This window comes from Thalassophryne amazonica, chromosome 1 (genome assembly GCF_902500255.1).
Source record: "Thalassophryne amazonica chromosome 1, fThaAma1.1, whole genome shotgun sequence".
NCBI classification, from domain to species: domain Eukaryota; kingdom Metazoa; phylum Chordata; class Actinopteri; order Batrachoidiformes; family Batrachoididae; genus Thalassophryne; species Thalassophryne amazonica.
In genome coordinates this window covers 75,244,902-75,259,272 of record NC_047103.1, presented here as the reverse complement: position 1 = coordinate 75,259,272, position 14,371 = coordinate 75,244,902, and the positions used below count along the sequence as shown (strand labels likewise).

The window sequence follows — 14,371 nt, the reverse complement described above, 5'->3', positions numbered from 1 at the left end:
ATAAACATCAAATACATATCAAATTGCATCAAATCTGGAACAGAGGTGAATTGTATTGCATCATATTGGCAGTATTGTCATGTATCGCAATGTGTATCATATCAATCGTCTGATTAGATTCACATGCCTAATGGATAGTGATGACCAGTTGAATAGAGAATACAGAGTGCAGTGGTGAGTAAGGTGTTTACAGCCAGTTATGAATCTTAAAGCTCTGTGGTAAATAGCATCCAACATCTGTAGAGAGCTGGCAGAGGCATTTATATAAACAATGTCACCATAATCAATAACTGGCAAGAAAGTGGCAGCTATAAGCCGTTTCCTGGATGAATGTAAAAGATGATTTGTTCCTGAAGAAGAAACCTAGTTTCAGCTTCAGCTTCTTTGTAAGTTTTTTAATATGGAACTTAAAATAAAGATTTGCGTTAATTAAGATTCCTAAATTTTCAGCACGCCTTTTGTGGATGTAACAGATGGGAGAACTGCTGGTACTTTCTTCTTGTTTAAAAATGGCATACCCTTTGTTTTTTCAGCATTTAGTTGGAGACTGAATACGTCTGACTGAATAATGTCAAATGCAGACTGTACACATTGAAAGGCCTGGGCAACAGCACTTACATAACAATAAACAAGTGTATCATTGGCATAGGGATGTAAAGATGCATCAGCAATATTTTGACCCACATTGTTTATATAGATTGTAAAAAGAGTGGGTCCTAAAACTGAACCTTGTGGGACACTGTTTGGGAACTTTAGGTAACTTGATGAAAGACCACTATACTGCACACACTGCTTATGACCTGAAACATAGCTGTATACCCAGCCAATGGTGTGGTCTGACAAGCCGATATCTGAGAGTCTGTGACATAAAATAACATGTTCGACAGTATAAAATGCTTTGGACAGGTCTATGTAAAATGCAGCACAGTAGTCCTTGGCGTCCAATGCTTCAGGAACATCATTTAAAACCTTAATGGTGGAAGTCATTGTTACTTTCACAAGTGTTATCTCCAAGTCTCTTGTCATGGAGGAGTGTGAAATCTTCAGGAATACGAGTATGATAGTCTCGTATGTTGGTCTCACAACTGATAGTCTCACACCCTTACAGTGGTGTTCCCTGCAGTGGACAACTACACCAGGAACCGATGAGTCTTGAGGAGAAAGCCAGACAAGTTTATCCGATTTTGGTTGTGACCACAAAGAGTTGGAGAGAAACTGACGGCAGATAATGACAGTGGACAGCTCTGTTTGTGATCTCAGTGAGGAAGCTGTGATGTGGACACGGGACAATAAGGGATTGACTGATAATCGGCCAATAATCAGTCTATTCCATTGGCAGGGCCAATCGGTCAATTATCGGCCAGCCGGAAATTGGCTGATAATCGTCTATCCCGATGTTTGTGTTAACGATGTTACCTGGTTATTGACTGTGGATGGACAAATGAAAGAATTAAGCAACACAAATGTGACAAATGGTTGTAGAATGTGTACTGACAGTCATGTGGAACTCTGATAACTTGGAAATATTGAAGGGCACAACAACTTTGTTTCCATATGAAGCCGTGTGAAACTGAAGCAACACCAGACAGCAGAATGATATTCTTCAAGGCTGCTGTGTGCGAACACAGGAGAAGTAAAATAAGTAGCATACAATTGTGTTTCAGTGTATGTATGTATTATTACTTTGTTTGTGCTTTCTGAAGACACATTGGGTTACAAAGGAGCTGGACCCAGATATATTTGATGGCAAACCTTGGAAAATTCAGACAAAAACAAATAGTCCGTCCTCTACGTAAGTACCTATATGCGGTAGGGAGAATTGTTTGTTGTGGAAATGCAATCTGAAACCTCACCACTCGGTGACACAAAATTCTCCTCACTGTAGCTTTAAAGGGAAACTGTCATTTTTCTTCGGCTCTATCTTTAGATGATATCTTTTCAATTGGGACAAAAAATTATTTTTATTTTTTATTTATTTTTTTAACGGGTGTACTATTTTAGAATGCAAACACTGTCATGGACCAAATAGCTACATAACAGAATTGTATTTGGCAAGGTACTGTTTTTAATTTTCTCCATACAATTACATAACATAGCTCATTGGCCTGTAATGGCGTTTGCATTCTAACTTACTGTGCTTATTAAAATAGTTTTTGTAATGAGTGGAAAGAGGAACCACAAAAAAAAAAAAAAAAAAAAAATCTGAAAGGTTGAAAAATTCAAACAGCTTTCAACTTGTATGACACAAATTCTAAATTTTTGGGAAGGGAGGTAGAAAAACTCACCACCATGGGTTTCTTTACACTGCATTTTAATGATGGACAACCAGAAGGACAAATCACTAACCATCCCACTGTCACCACCCGGGTGACCTTTTTCATTTCAAATTGTCTCTTTGATTTGGATGAACACCTCCAAAAGGCCACTCAGGGACACGTCTCTCACTCGCATCCGATTCATTTCTAACAACTGATTTTCTATTTGCCAAAACTCTTGAAGTAATTCCACTGAAGTGTTTTATTTAAAGCATGTAAATAAGCAAACCTCTGAGTAATGAGCTAAAAACTGAAATAAATACAGCCCCCCCCCCCCCCAAAAAAAAAACAAACAAACAAATATATATTATACAGTGGAGCAAATTGTCACATTGACATGAATGCCTGTAGGCTCTTTTTTTTTCTTGTGATGGTGCAGTATTCCTTTTGTAATCACTTCAGTGTGATAGTGATATTGGCTTAATTCACTTAACAGTCTAAAAGCAACGTAAGCTCATTTGCTTCAAATTCCTTTGCATTTGATCTAAACATCTTCAGCCAGGACTGAAACTGTAAACTAATTACCAACAACCACAGTAAATAATTCCAATGAACAGAAAAGCTCACCATCAGCATCCCGTTCATGTTACTACACTGGAAAATTCATGCCCATTTGCTTTAAATTGTGCCGAGTCGAACCAGATATTGGTCCGTGGCTCTCATTAGCACGTTTAATGTTGTGACAGTTCAGTATATTCATTTCATACAAGTCAAAGGTTATTTTTCCTCTGATATTCTGTTTCCTAATTCAGTATATTCAAGTTTTTAATTTTAACAGTAATTTACTTATATTCAGTTGATACCACATTAATTGGGTAAGAAGGCTGCATTTTGAAAGCACTAAAACGATGCCTCACATTCATACATGCAGTCACACACATTCATGTCAGCGTGCAACACAGGGGTGGAGGACTTTACTCAGACACTTTCATGATTTTCCTGTCTGATCAGTAAGTTAAACCAAGAACCCTCTGGTTTCAAGCTCGCTTGAGGCCACCTCCTCCTCCTACTCAGTCATAACAACAACATTCTGTCTGCAAACCCACATATAAACCAAAACATCCAGTTTGTTTCAAGTAAACCTCTCGTTATCACCCTCCTGAATGACTGACAACCTTAATTAATCAAACAGTGCAATATACACTTACCGGCCACTTTATTAGGTACACCGGTGCAATTGCTTTTTTAACACATATAGCTAATCAGGCAATCACATGGCAGCAACTCACTGCATTTAGGCATCGAAGATGACTTGCTGAAGTTAAAGCCGAGCATCAGAATGAGAAAGAAAGAGGATTTAAGTGACTTTGAATGTGGCATGGTTGTTGGTGGTAGACGGGATGGTCTGAGTATTTCAGAAACTGCTGATCTACTGGGATGTTCACGCAAAATCTTCTCTAGGGTTTACGGGTGATTCTTTAACTACGGGCACTATTGGCCTTGTAAATGTAATTTCCACCACACCATTGCCTTACAATATAAAGCGCCTTGGGGCAACTGGTTGTTGTGATTTGACGCTATATACATGTGCTCTGATGTCAGTTTATTTCCATAGAAACTACCCAAACAATCTTTCATACAAACTGTTTAAAGGGACATTACAGTGTTGTGGTGGAAATTTCAGCAATAGTGTGGGACAACTACATTTTGTGTAAAAAAAAAAATCACAACAGTTGTATGACATTGAATACCCCAATTATGTTTTGATTATTTTACTGATATTTTATTCAGAGCTATTTTAAAACATTAGAAAAAATGTTTTTTTACCATTCATTTTTATCATTGAAGATCAAAAGTCTGGGTGTGGGACAAGCACAAAACGGCAATATTTGCATATAATTATGCTGAAAAAAGGTGAAAAAGTCATCATAGACTACTAGAACAAATTTCTTAACACACTTTCATTGTAAAGATAACTATAAAAGTGTGAAATTTCCCCTTTTTTCTGTTTTTCATACAATTTGATCAAAGGACATAATAAGTGCCCGTAGTCTAAGAATCACCCTTACAGAGAACAGTCCGAAAAGGAGACGACAACCGGTGAGCAGCAGTTGTGTGGACAAAAATGCCTTGTTGAGTTCAGAGGAGAATGGGCAGACTGGTTGAATGAGTGAATGTGTGATGCTGTCATGTCAGTATGGACCAATATCTCCGAGGAATATTTCCGAAACTTTGTTGAATCTATGCCATGAAAAAGTAAGGCAGTTGTGAAGTCAAAAGGGGTCCAACCTGGTACTAGCAAAAGTGTAGTCAATAAAGTGGCCACTGCGTGTATATGCAATCAGTTTATAGTGTTTCTATAATCTCCTAAACTAGTATTTACATGTGCATCACTGTTCCACACCTGATCAGCACCATGGACAGCTCATCTGAGGAAGCTGTTATAATGAAGTGCATTCTCTCTTCGGAGGGCTGATGCATAGCCCCTCTTCACACTCAGATGTAAATTTATATGATAATTATGAATACTTACGCTCAGCAATACATGCAGTGAGGGACCACACATAATCAAGTAGCACATACACACACACACACACACACACACACACACACACACACACACACACACACACACACACACACACACAGAGAAACAATTACAATACCGAGCTCAAGCAGTGGTGTGCAGGGTAATAAAATCACTTCTGTTGGTAGCACTCAATTTAAACACATTTATTTCATAAGAGTTGGATCAACCTAATTCATTTGAGTCTTACTAGCTGAGGCTTTTTATTAAGTTTGCTTGACAGTTTTCCTTCTTTAGTGTGGGACTCCTCTCCCGTCAACTCAAAAGCATATTCAGACAGGATTACTTTTATTTGCAGAATTCCTCAGTGGTTTCAGTTCCATCTGAATGCACCATTTCAGTCATTTCTACAAACTGCATGCTCACATGTCAGTAAAGATTCTGGTGCCTTTTACCCTCTGTAAAATGATCAACATAATAGAAATGACCCCAGGTCACAGGTGCTGCTTTCCAACAGACAAGGCATGCAACTGCTTGGGGCTGCAGGCCAGCTGGGAGTGTTGTGTGTTGGGGGGTGTGGCTGGATATTTTGGTGTTCTTTTCTTTTCTTTGCTCTTCAGGTGGCATGGAAACTGATTTGTCTGTGGAGAAGGTGCTGGCTGAAGAGTCCTCACCCTCATCAACATCATGTGTAGCACCTGTGACGGGTGCTCACATGCAACCTTAAAGACTTTCAGCTGAAGCAGATAATTGGATGGCGTTCTGCATTTAAGTCATGTGTGATTCAAGCAGAACTGCCGGGAACTCGACCTTGTGATGTTCGTTTGTGAGACGCTGAGGACCGCGCCTGTGTTTGACACATCGAGCCCGTGAAGCAAGGAAGGGTGAGGACACATGCTGTCAGCACACATTAAAGGTAATTAAGTGTTTGACTAATTGTTGATAGTAACTTGGTGTTTTGTTACACAGTATACTTGAATTGTGATGAGAATTGTGCAGCTTGCTTCTCACTGCTGTGGCGTGCGGATAAGTGATCCTCCACCTGTTATGAGAAGCTGCTCATTTGCATAAAGTTAAAAAAGATACAGACCTGAATGTGTTGCTGATAGCGTGTGTCTTTTGAAAGATATTGTTGTAACTGCTGACTTACCTCACCTCTTCTTTGCTTCACAGAGAGTCAGTTTGTCGTGTCCACCTGGGGGGTGTTTGGCGGTGGTAGTGGGTCCAGGAGCGCCGGGCTTTGATCCTTGCAGGCGCTGGAGAGCGTGCCAACAGTCACTCCACCAGAAGGACGCTATTTTTGTTTTTACACTTTTTATGCACAGCGGGTGTAATAAATATATTGTTTTTGGAACCGCTTTTCTGGTTATTTGTAGCGCTGGGTTCTGTCTGATGCAGGTCCGCTCCTCAACCCGCGTCGACACATAACAGGGAGCCCCCAATGGCTGAAAACTTTAAACAGCCAGAGTCACCTGTCACTTTGGTGGTTTAGACAAACGCTAGGATTGACAATGACTCATAGTGGACATCCTTCAAAAGAGAATTTTTTTATTATTATTATTATTGCTATTTTGACATGGTTACTAGAGCATTTAATAGTTAATATTATACAAAAAGATGGAGTTAATGACATGATTGATGACAAAAGATGCAGGGCTGCACTCCTAACAGAATGGTGATGAGGGGATGTTGGACAAGCCCTTTGTGACTTTTTGGCTATTAATCAAATGGACTCAAGAATTGCTGCTGCTGCCTCAGGTCATATTAATGCCATGTGAATACACATGCCTATAATATCCTATTGAAAACACCTTTTCAACCCAGCTTTTATACCACGATTTCTTGTCCCATGCAAATTGGCCATAGATTTTACAGACGTTCAGATAGGGTTTATGGTGCGTTTACACATAACGACGGCAGGTCACGAATGCCACAAACTATACATTCTTGGCCGCTGATCACGAATGTGATAATTCGGGGCAGAGGCGTCAGGTGTCCTCAGGAACTACTGCAACCTGTTACCACATGTTACGATTAATGGCATGTGTTGCTGGAGAATTATCAGGAACCATTATGCATGGTCAAGAATAATGTACTGCATTGTTGCACACTGTTGTGTGCTATCACGAGCAACAGCGCATCGTTAACTTCTGTTACGTTGTGAATGAGGCGAATTGTCTTCACACCCACCCCCCATATTCATCCCACCATCACTTGCTGAAGAATTCAGATCGCTCCAGTTTGCTCCTCAAAATCCAGAGCAGAAGATCTTTGTGACTGCATGCTTAGTTGGGCTCTGTGGCATGGAGTGGCTAGGAGGAGGAGGAGGAGACTGAGAGAGCCGGACGGATCAACACGCTCAGTTGTGACCTCCACGACATGAAGCGAAATGAGGGTGGTGCGTGACATTCGTGGAAGATTTTTTGACAGCCAGAAACATGCTCCATGAAAATCACAAATATCAAGCACCAACACGCATTATTAAGAAACCTGTTCAGATGCGTTAAGTCAGGTTAAGAATGTCAGTAACGTGCCAAGAATGACGCAAATATGACATTCGTAAAGCATCTTGCCTATGTGTAAACGCAGCATTAAGGTTTGTCCAAGTTATTATTGTGGCATTTGCTCAAATGTGTGGCAGTACAGCAGCACTGTTCTTTAACCACTATGCTTTCTGAAGTGCAACTGCTCTTTCAGACAGAGTTGTTATGCTTCCTAATGCTACAGCAGAGTTTTTTCCTGCCAGTGTCGAGTCTGATGATTTCTGTTGCTACATACAGTGTAAGCCTCATCTTCACTGTGTGCTTCAGAGTAACAGTATTTTAAAATCAAAGCTGTCTCCCTGTACTGTGTAAGCAAAAGCAGATGCTAGTTCAGAATTTCCAAAAAAATGGACGGGTGACGACTAGGTTTTATCATGAGGAACATTGCATGTCTGACACATTTTGTCACATGTAGCAGTAGCATGCAATATGTCAATAGATTCTGTTTAGCTAAATGTGTGTGATATTGGCTTATTCAGCAATGATGGGCATTGACAGGAAAATACAGCATCCACTTGGGACATTTTTCAGTCAGTAAAGAAGCCGGATAATGCCTTTAATGTTTTTGCAAAACATAACAGCATTCAGCCAATTCATTACCATGTGTATACAGGACATAAACAGAAGGGGGATGCCCACATAAGTACAGAATGAAGTACGGGGCATTAGGAAAGTATTCACAGTGCTTCACTTTTTCCACATTTTGTTATTCCAAAATAGAATCATTTTTCCCTTCAAATTCTACTCACAGCACCCCATAATGACAATATGAAAAAAATAGAATTTTTTGCAGATTTATTGAAATGTAAAACTAAGAAATCACATGTACATAAGTATTCATACCCTTTGCTCAATACTTTGCACCTTTGGCTGCAATTGCAGTCTCAAATCTTCTTGAATATGATGCCACAAGCTTGGTGCACCTATCTTTGGGTAGTATTGCCCATTCCTCTTTGCAGCACCTCTCAAGCTCCATCAGGTTGGATGGGAGTGTTCAGATCTCTTCAGAGATGTTCAATCACATTCAAGTCTGGGCTCTGTCTGGGCCACTCAAGAACATTCACAGAGTTGTCTTGAAGGCACTCCTTTGATATCTTGGCTGTGTGCGTAGGGTCATTGTCCTGCTGAAAGATGAACCACTGCCCCAGTCTGAGGTCAAGAGCGCTCTGGAGCAGAATTTCATCCAGGAAGTCTCTGTACATTGCTGCATTCAACTTTCCCTCAATCCTGACTAGTCTCCCAGTTCCAGCCACTGATAAATATCCCCACAGCATGATGCTACCACCACCATGCTTCACTGTATGGATGCTATTGTCTAGTTCAGGGGTGGGCAACTTGTTCCAGAAAGGGCCAAGAGGATGCAAGTTTTCTTTGCAGCCAAAGACTCCATCAGGTGATTTCACTGATTAACTGATTCCATCTGCTCAAAGTGATATTAATCAGTGAAATCACCTGGTGGAGTCAGTAGCTGCAAAGAAAACCTGCACCCTCTTGGCCCTTTCTGGAACAAGTTGTCCACCCCTGGTCTAAGTGATGAGCAGTGCCTGGTTTCTTCCAAACACAAGTTTAATCTTTTTCTCATCAGACCAGGGAATTTTGTTTCTGATGGTCTGAGAGCCCTCCAGGTGCCTTTTGCCAAATGTGCCTTTTACTAAGGAGTGGCTTCTGTCTGACCACTCTACCATCGAGGCCTGATTGGTGGATTGCTGCAGAGATGATTGTCCTTCTGGAAGGTTCTCCTCTCTCCACAGAGGAATGCTGGAGCTCTAACAAAGTGACCACTGGGTTCTTGGTCACCTCCCTGACTCAGGCCCTTCTCCCCTGATTGCTCAGTTTAGACAGGCGGCCAGCTCTATCAGGTTGTATCTACTCAACAAAAATATAAACGCAACACTTTTGGTTTTGCTCCCATTCTGTATGAGATGAACTCAAAGCTCTAAAACTTTTTCCACATACACAATATCACCATTTCCCTCAAATATTGTTCACAAACCAGTCTAAATCTGTGATAGTGAGCACTTCTCCTTTGCTGAAATAATCCATCCCACCTCACAGGTGTGCCATACCAAGATGCTGATTAGACACCATGATTAGTGCACAGGTGTACCTTAGACTGTCCACAATAAAAGCCCACTCTGAAAGGTGCCGTTTTGTTTTATTGGGGGGGGGGGGGGGGGGGGATACCAGTCAGTATCTGGTGTGACCACCATTTGCCTCATGCAGTGCAACACATCTCTTTCGCATAGAGTTGATCAGGTTGTCAATTGTGGCCTGTGGAATGTTGGTCCACTCCTCTTCAATGGCTGTGCGAAGTTGTTGGATATTGGCAGGAACTGGTACACGCTGTCGTATACGCCGGTCCAGAGCATCCCAAACATACTCAATGGGTGACATATCCGGTGAGTATGCCGGCCATGCAAGAACTGGGACATTTTCAGCTTCCAAGAATTATGTACAGATCCTTGCAACATGGGATGTTCTTGGATGTATGGCACAACAATGGGCCTCAGGATCTCGTCACGGTATCTCTGTGCATTCAAAATGCCATCAACACCTGTGTTCTTCGTCCATAACAGATGCCTGCCCATACCATAACCCCACCGCCACCATGGGCCACTTGATCCACAACATTAGCATCAGAAAACCGCTCACCCACACGACGCCACACACACTGTCTGCCATCTGCCCTGAACAGTGTGAACTGGGATTCATCCGTGAAGAGAACACCTCTCTAACATGCCAAACGCCAGTGAATGTGAGCATTTGCCCACTCAAGTCGGTTACGACGATGAACTGGAGTCAGGTCGAGACCCCGATGAGGACGACGAGCATGCAGATAAGCTTCCCTGAGATGGTTTCTGACAGTTTGTGCAGAAATTCTTTGGTTATGCAAACCGATCTTGGAGGTGAACATGCTGGATGTGGAGGTCCTGGGCTGGTGTGGTTACACGTGGTCTGCGGTTGTGAGGCTGGTTGGATGTACTGCCAAATTCTCTGAAACGCCTTTGGAGACGGCTTATAGTAGAGACAATACACGAGCAACAGCTCTGGTTGACATTCCTGCTGTCAGCATGCCAATTGCACGCTCCCTCAAATCTTGCGACATCTGTGGCATTGTGCTGTGTGATAAAACTGCACCTTTCAGAGTGGCCTTTTATTGTGGGCAGTCTAAGGCACACCTGTGCACTAATCATGGTGTCTAATCAGCATCTTGATATGGCACACCTGTGAGGTGGGATGGATTATCTTAGCAAAGGAGAAGTGCTCACTATCACAGATTTAGACTGGTTTGTGAACAATATTTGAGGGAAATGGTGATATTGTGTATGTGGAAAAAGTTTTAGATCTTTGAGTTCATCTCATACAAAATGGGAGCAAAACCAAAAGTGTTGCGTTTATATTTTTGTTGAGTATATGTACATGTGACTTCTTAGCTTTTTTTTTTATTTTTAATACATTTGCAAAAATCTCAATGGAAAATGAATTTCATCCACTTTGGAATAAGGCTGTAATAAAAAAAAAAGGGGGGGGGGGGAAGTGAAGCACTGTGAATACGAGGTCTATTAGAAAAGTATCTGACCTTATTATTTTTTTCAAAAACCATATGGATTTGAATCACATGTGATTACATCAGACATGCTTGAACCCTCGTGGGCATGCGAGAGTTTTTTCACGCCTGTCGGTTACGTCATTCGCCTGTGGGCAGTCTTTGAGTGAGGAGTGGTCCACCCTCTCGTCGATTTTTTTCATTGTTTAGGAATGGCTCAGAGACTGCTGCTTTGTTTGATCAAAATTTTTTCAAAACTGTAAGGCACAACTGAGTGGACACCATTCGATAAATTTAGCTGGTTTTCGGTAAAAATTTTAACGGCTGATGAGAGATTTTGGTCTTGTAGTGTCGCTTTAAGGACGGCCTACGGCACCTGACGGCGATCTGCGCTTCGAGGCGGCAGCGTCTCGCCGTTTCAAGTTGAAAACTTCCACATTTCAGGCTCTGTTGACCCAGTAAGTCGTCAGAGAACAGAGAACTTTCAGAAGAAGTCGGCATGAGGAGTTTATTCGGACATTCCATTGTTAACGGACATTTTGTAATGAAACAACGTGCGGGCAGAGTCACATGTTGGGCCGGACCCGACCGCGGTGGGTCGCGACAGGAAAAACACCTCCGTTGGAAACCTTAACGGGCAAGTTGGAACATGCCCAAGCTGTTAAACAAATTCTCAGTTACTCACTTGTTGAAAGCCATCAAAAGCCGCCTGAATTTTACAAATGGTTTTCAACACGGAGGTGTTTTTCCTGTCGCAGCGCACACAGATTCGCCGAGTCGTCACGGAAACGACTCGGCGAATTTGCGCGCACGTCTTTCATTAAAAAATGTCCTTAAACAGTGGAATGTCCGCATAAAGTCCTCGCGCCGGCCTCTTCTGAATCTTCCCTGTTCTCTCACGACGTCCTGGGTGAATTAAGCCTTAAATTAGGATGTTTTCAGGTCGAAACAGGCTGACGACGGCGCCTGTAAGCGCTGCGCGACGTCCCGCTCTGTGGGAAGTCCTTACAGCGACAGAAACACCCCATAATCTCTCATCAGCCGTTAAACTTTTCACCGAAAACCAGCTTAATTTCTCGAATAGTGTCCACTCGGATATTCCTCACAGGTCCAGAAAAAGTTTTGATAAAGCAACGCGCGCCGTCTCGAGCAGCGTGTGAAACAAAGGAATTCAGCCGAGAGGGCGGGACCACATCTCACTCGAGGCCTGCCCACAGGGAAATGACGTCACCGACACGCGTGAAAAAACTCATGCATGCGCACGAGGGTTCAAGCATGATTGGTGTAATCGCATGTCATTCAAATCCATATAGTTAAAAAATAAGTGTCGGTTTCTTATCTAATAGACCTCGTACTTTCTGCATGCACTGTATTAGATGATACCACAGATGGCAATAGAACTGGAAACTAACCCTGTAATCAAACAATAGCTAGAATGTATGGCTTGTGATAGTGCTGAAACTGTTTATTGAATTTACATATTCGTGACGTTAACTCAAAACACAGCGCCACAGTATTTCAAAACCTCATTTGAACATTGTTCCGGAGTCTGTATCTAAATGAAGGCAGCAGTAAGTGGCCAAATAATACATGAAATATACAACAGAATGAGAAAGAAATATTACACAATAGATACAGCATGTGGCTGGAGACTGTAATAACCTGTTTGTTGATTTTAAAAATGTGATGCCATCTTAACACTCTTCTTGGGATAATATCAAAACCTGATACAAAATGCTTCGAATCATTCACTTTCATTTGTTTTGAAACATTAGAACACAAATGAGTGATCTAGAATCTCACTGTTTGTGAATTTGACATTTAAATGCTACAGTCACTGCAGGTTCTGTATGTGCACTAGCATGTGCCTTACTCATTTATAAAAGAAGTAGAACTGCTAAAGGCATCTGTCTACTTTTCATGTAAGTTATTTTTATTGATAAAAAAAAATTCTTGGCTTCAGTGTGTCCTCCCTGCTCATAGTTGCCACCACACATTGAAAAATAAAATTCTGGGAGAATCCCTGACTATTTACTAATTAATAAATAGCTGTTGGCAGGCTGTTGTTTAGTAATTATGTAGAGGACAGTTCGCAGTTCTCTACATAAATCCCCTCATTTTCATCAAGCCTTATGTCCTCCTAATGAGGTTATTAGATTACAACTCTACCTTGCACATTTAACAAAAGATGAAATTGGCAAAGCTCTGTGGGGAATATGTTTTTCTAATACCCTCGTAATGAGTGAAAGTTGAGGAAATGGGAAGTGCTAAGCAGAAATAAGTCATTGGACATGGTGAACTGGGCTGGGAGGACCCAAGCGCTCAAACAAACGCGTAATGCTGTCAGATAGCTCCTAAATGAAAGTGACGTGACGGCGATAATGAGACGGCTTCACATAATGCATGACTTCTGCCTGGGGAACACATTATAGCTGACTTAATGAGAGGAGAATATTGTGCACAGGCACTTTTGGAGTTGACTGAGGCCGCTGGTCTCGCTGCAGAGGTATAAGCAACCAAAGAATGCAAGTTGTTTGTTACACAAAGTGACAGACTGGAAACCAAGGATTGCACAAGTTAACTGCTCATATGGGTGACCAAGGTTTAGAGTGTAGATCTGGTCACTTTTTTAATGTCTGATTGACATACAGTTGTGCTTGGAGGTTTGCATACACTCATCATGGGCATGAATGTCATAGTTATTTTGGGTTTGGCAAAATAAATTCAAACTTTTGCACCCATGGAGTCATTCATGATGTATGCTGTACAATCATTCCACAATGGCAAAAGAAGAGTTCCAAAATGTTGTTTAAAGCCCAATATTACTGTGGCATTCATGTCCATGATGAGTGTATGCAAACGTCTGACCACAGCTGTACATCTAGCAAAACTCAGAAACACCAGGCTTGCATTCACATATTGACTCATCACTCACTCATCTTCCACCGCTTATCTGGGGCCGGGTCACAGGGGCAGCAGCTCCAGCAGGGGACCACAAACCTCCCCAAAATATTGGGATTTTGCATTCTTTTCTATTAAAATCCCCTTATAGCTCAGGAGTACATTATGTCACAAACCTGTCATAAAAACTCACTGCTGGCCATCCCCCCCCCCCCCCCCCCCACCTCTTCCCCCTCTCTCATTTGTTTTCAACAGAGCCAGCGAACGCAATCCGTGGAATCATGTCAAGAAAGCAACAATACACAGAAATACATAGAACAGAGAGTTTAACTCAACATACAAGTGCAACAGCAAGAATGCCAGGTCTGTATCCATTTTGCACACTTTATCTTTCAGCTCTCCAAGAAAGCCTGACCGAGGTTGAACTGTGTGTGACCTCTCACTTGGTCATGCGGTCTTTTTCTCTTCTTCCTTGCTTCCTCTGATAGGGTTTTAAAAATGTTTTTTTTTTTGCTACTTTGTCGGCTCTGCCATGATGATAAACATGTAAGAAATAAAGCCTTCATTAGCTTGTTCTTATAGCTGCTAGCTCATAGAT

The 14,371-nt window shown here is 41.7% G+C and overlaps 1 protein-coding gene across 3 annotated transcripts in view; it reads left to right on the top strand.

The window, feature by feature from the left end:
- adarb2 (adenosine deaminase RNA specific B2 (inactive)) overlaps positions 1–14,371 on the top strand; it is an 870,518-nt gene that overhangs the window by 277,189 nt on the left and 578,958 nt on the right. For 2 of the 3 annotated variants that reach the window (XM_034171864.1, XM_034171857.1), the window contains one exon: positions 14,029–14,136. The exons of the other annotated variant lie outside the window; for it this stretch is intronic. In XM_034171864.1, the coding sequence (XP_034027755.1) occupies positions 14,029–14,136 (108 nt within the window). The remainder of the gene's footprint in view (positions 1–14,028; positions 14,137–14,371) is intronic. 3 annotated transcript variants of the gene reach the window in all.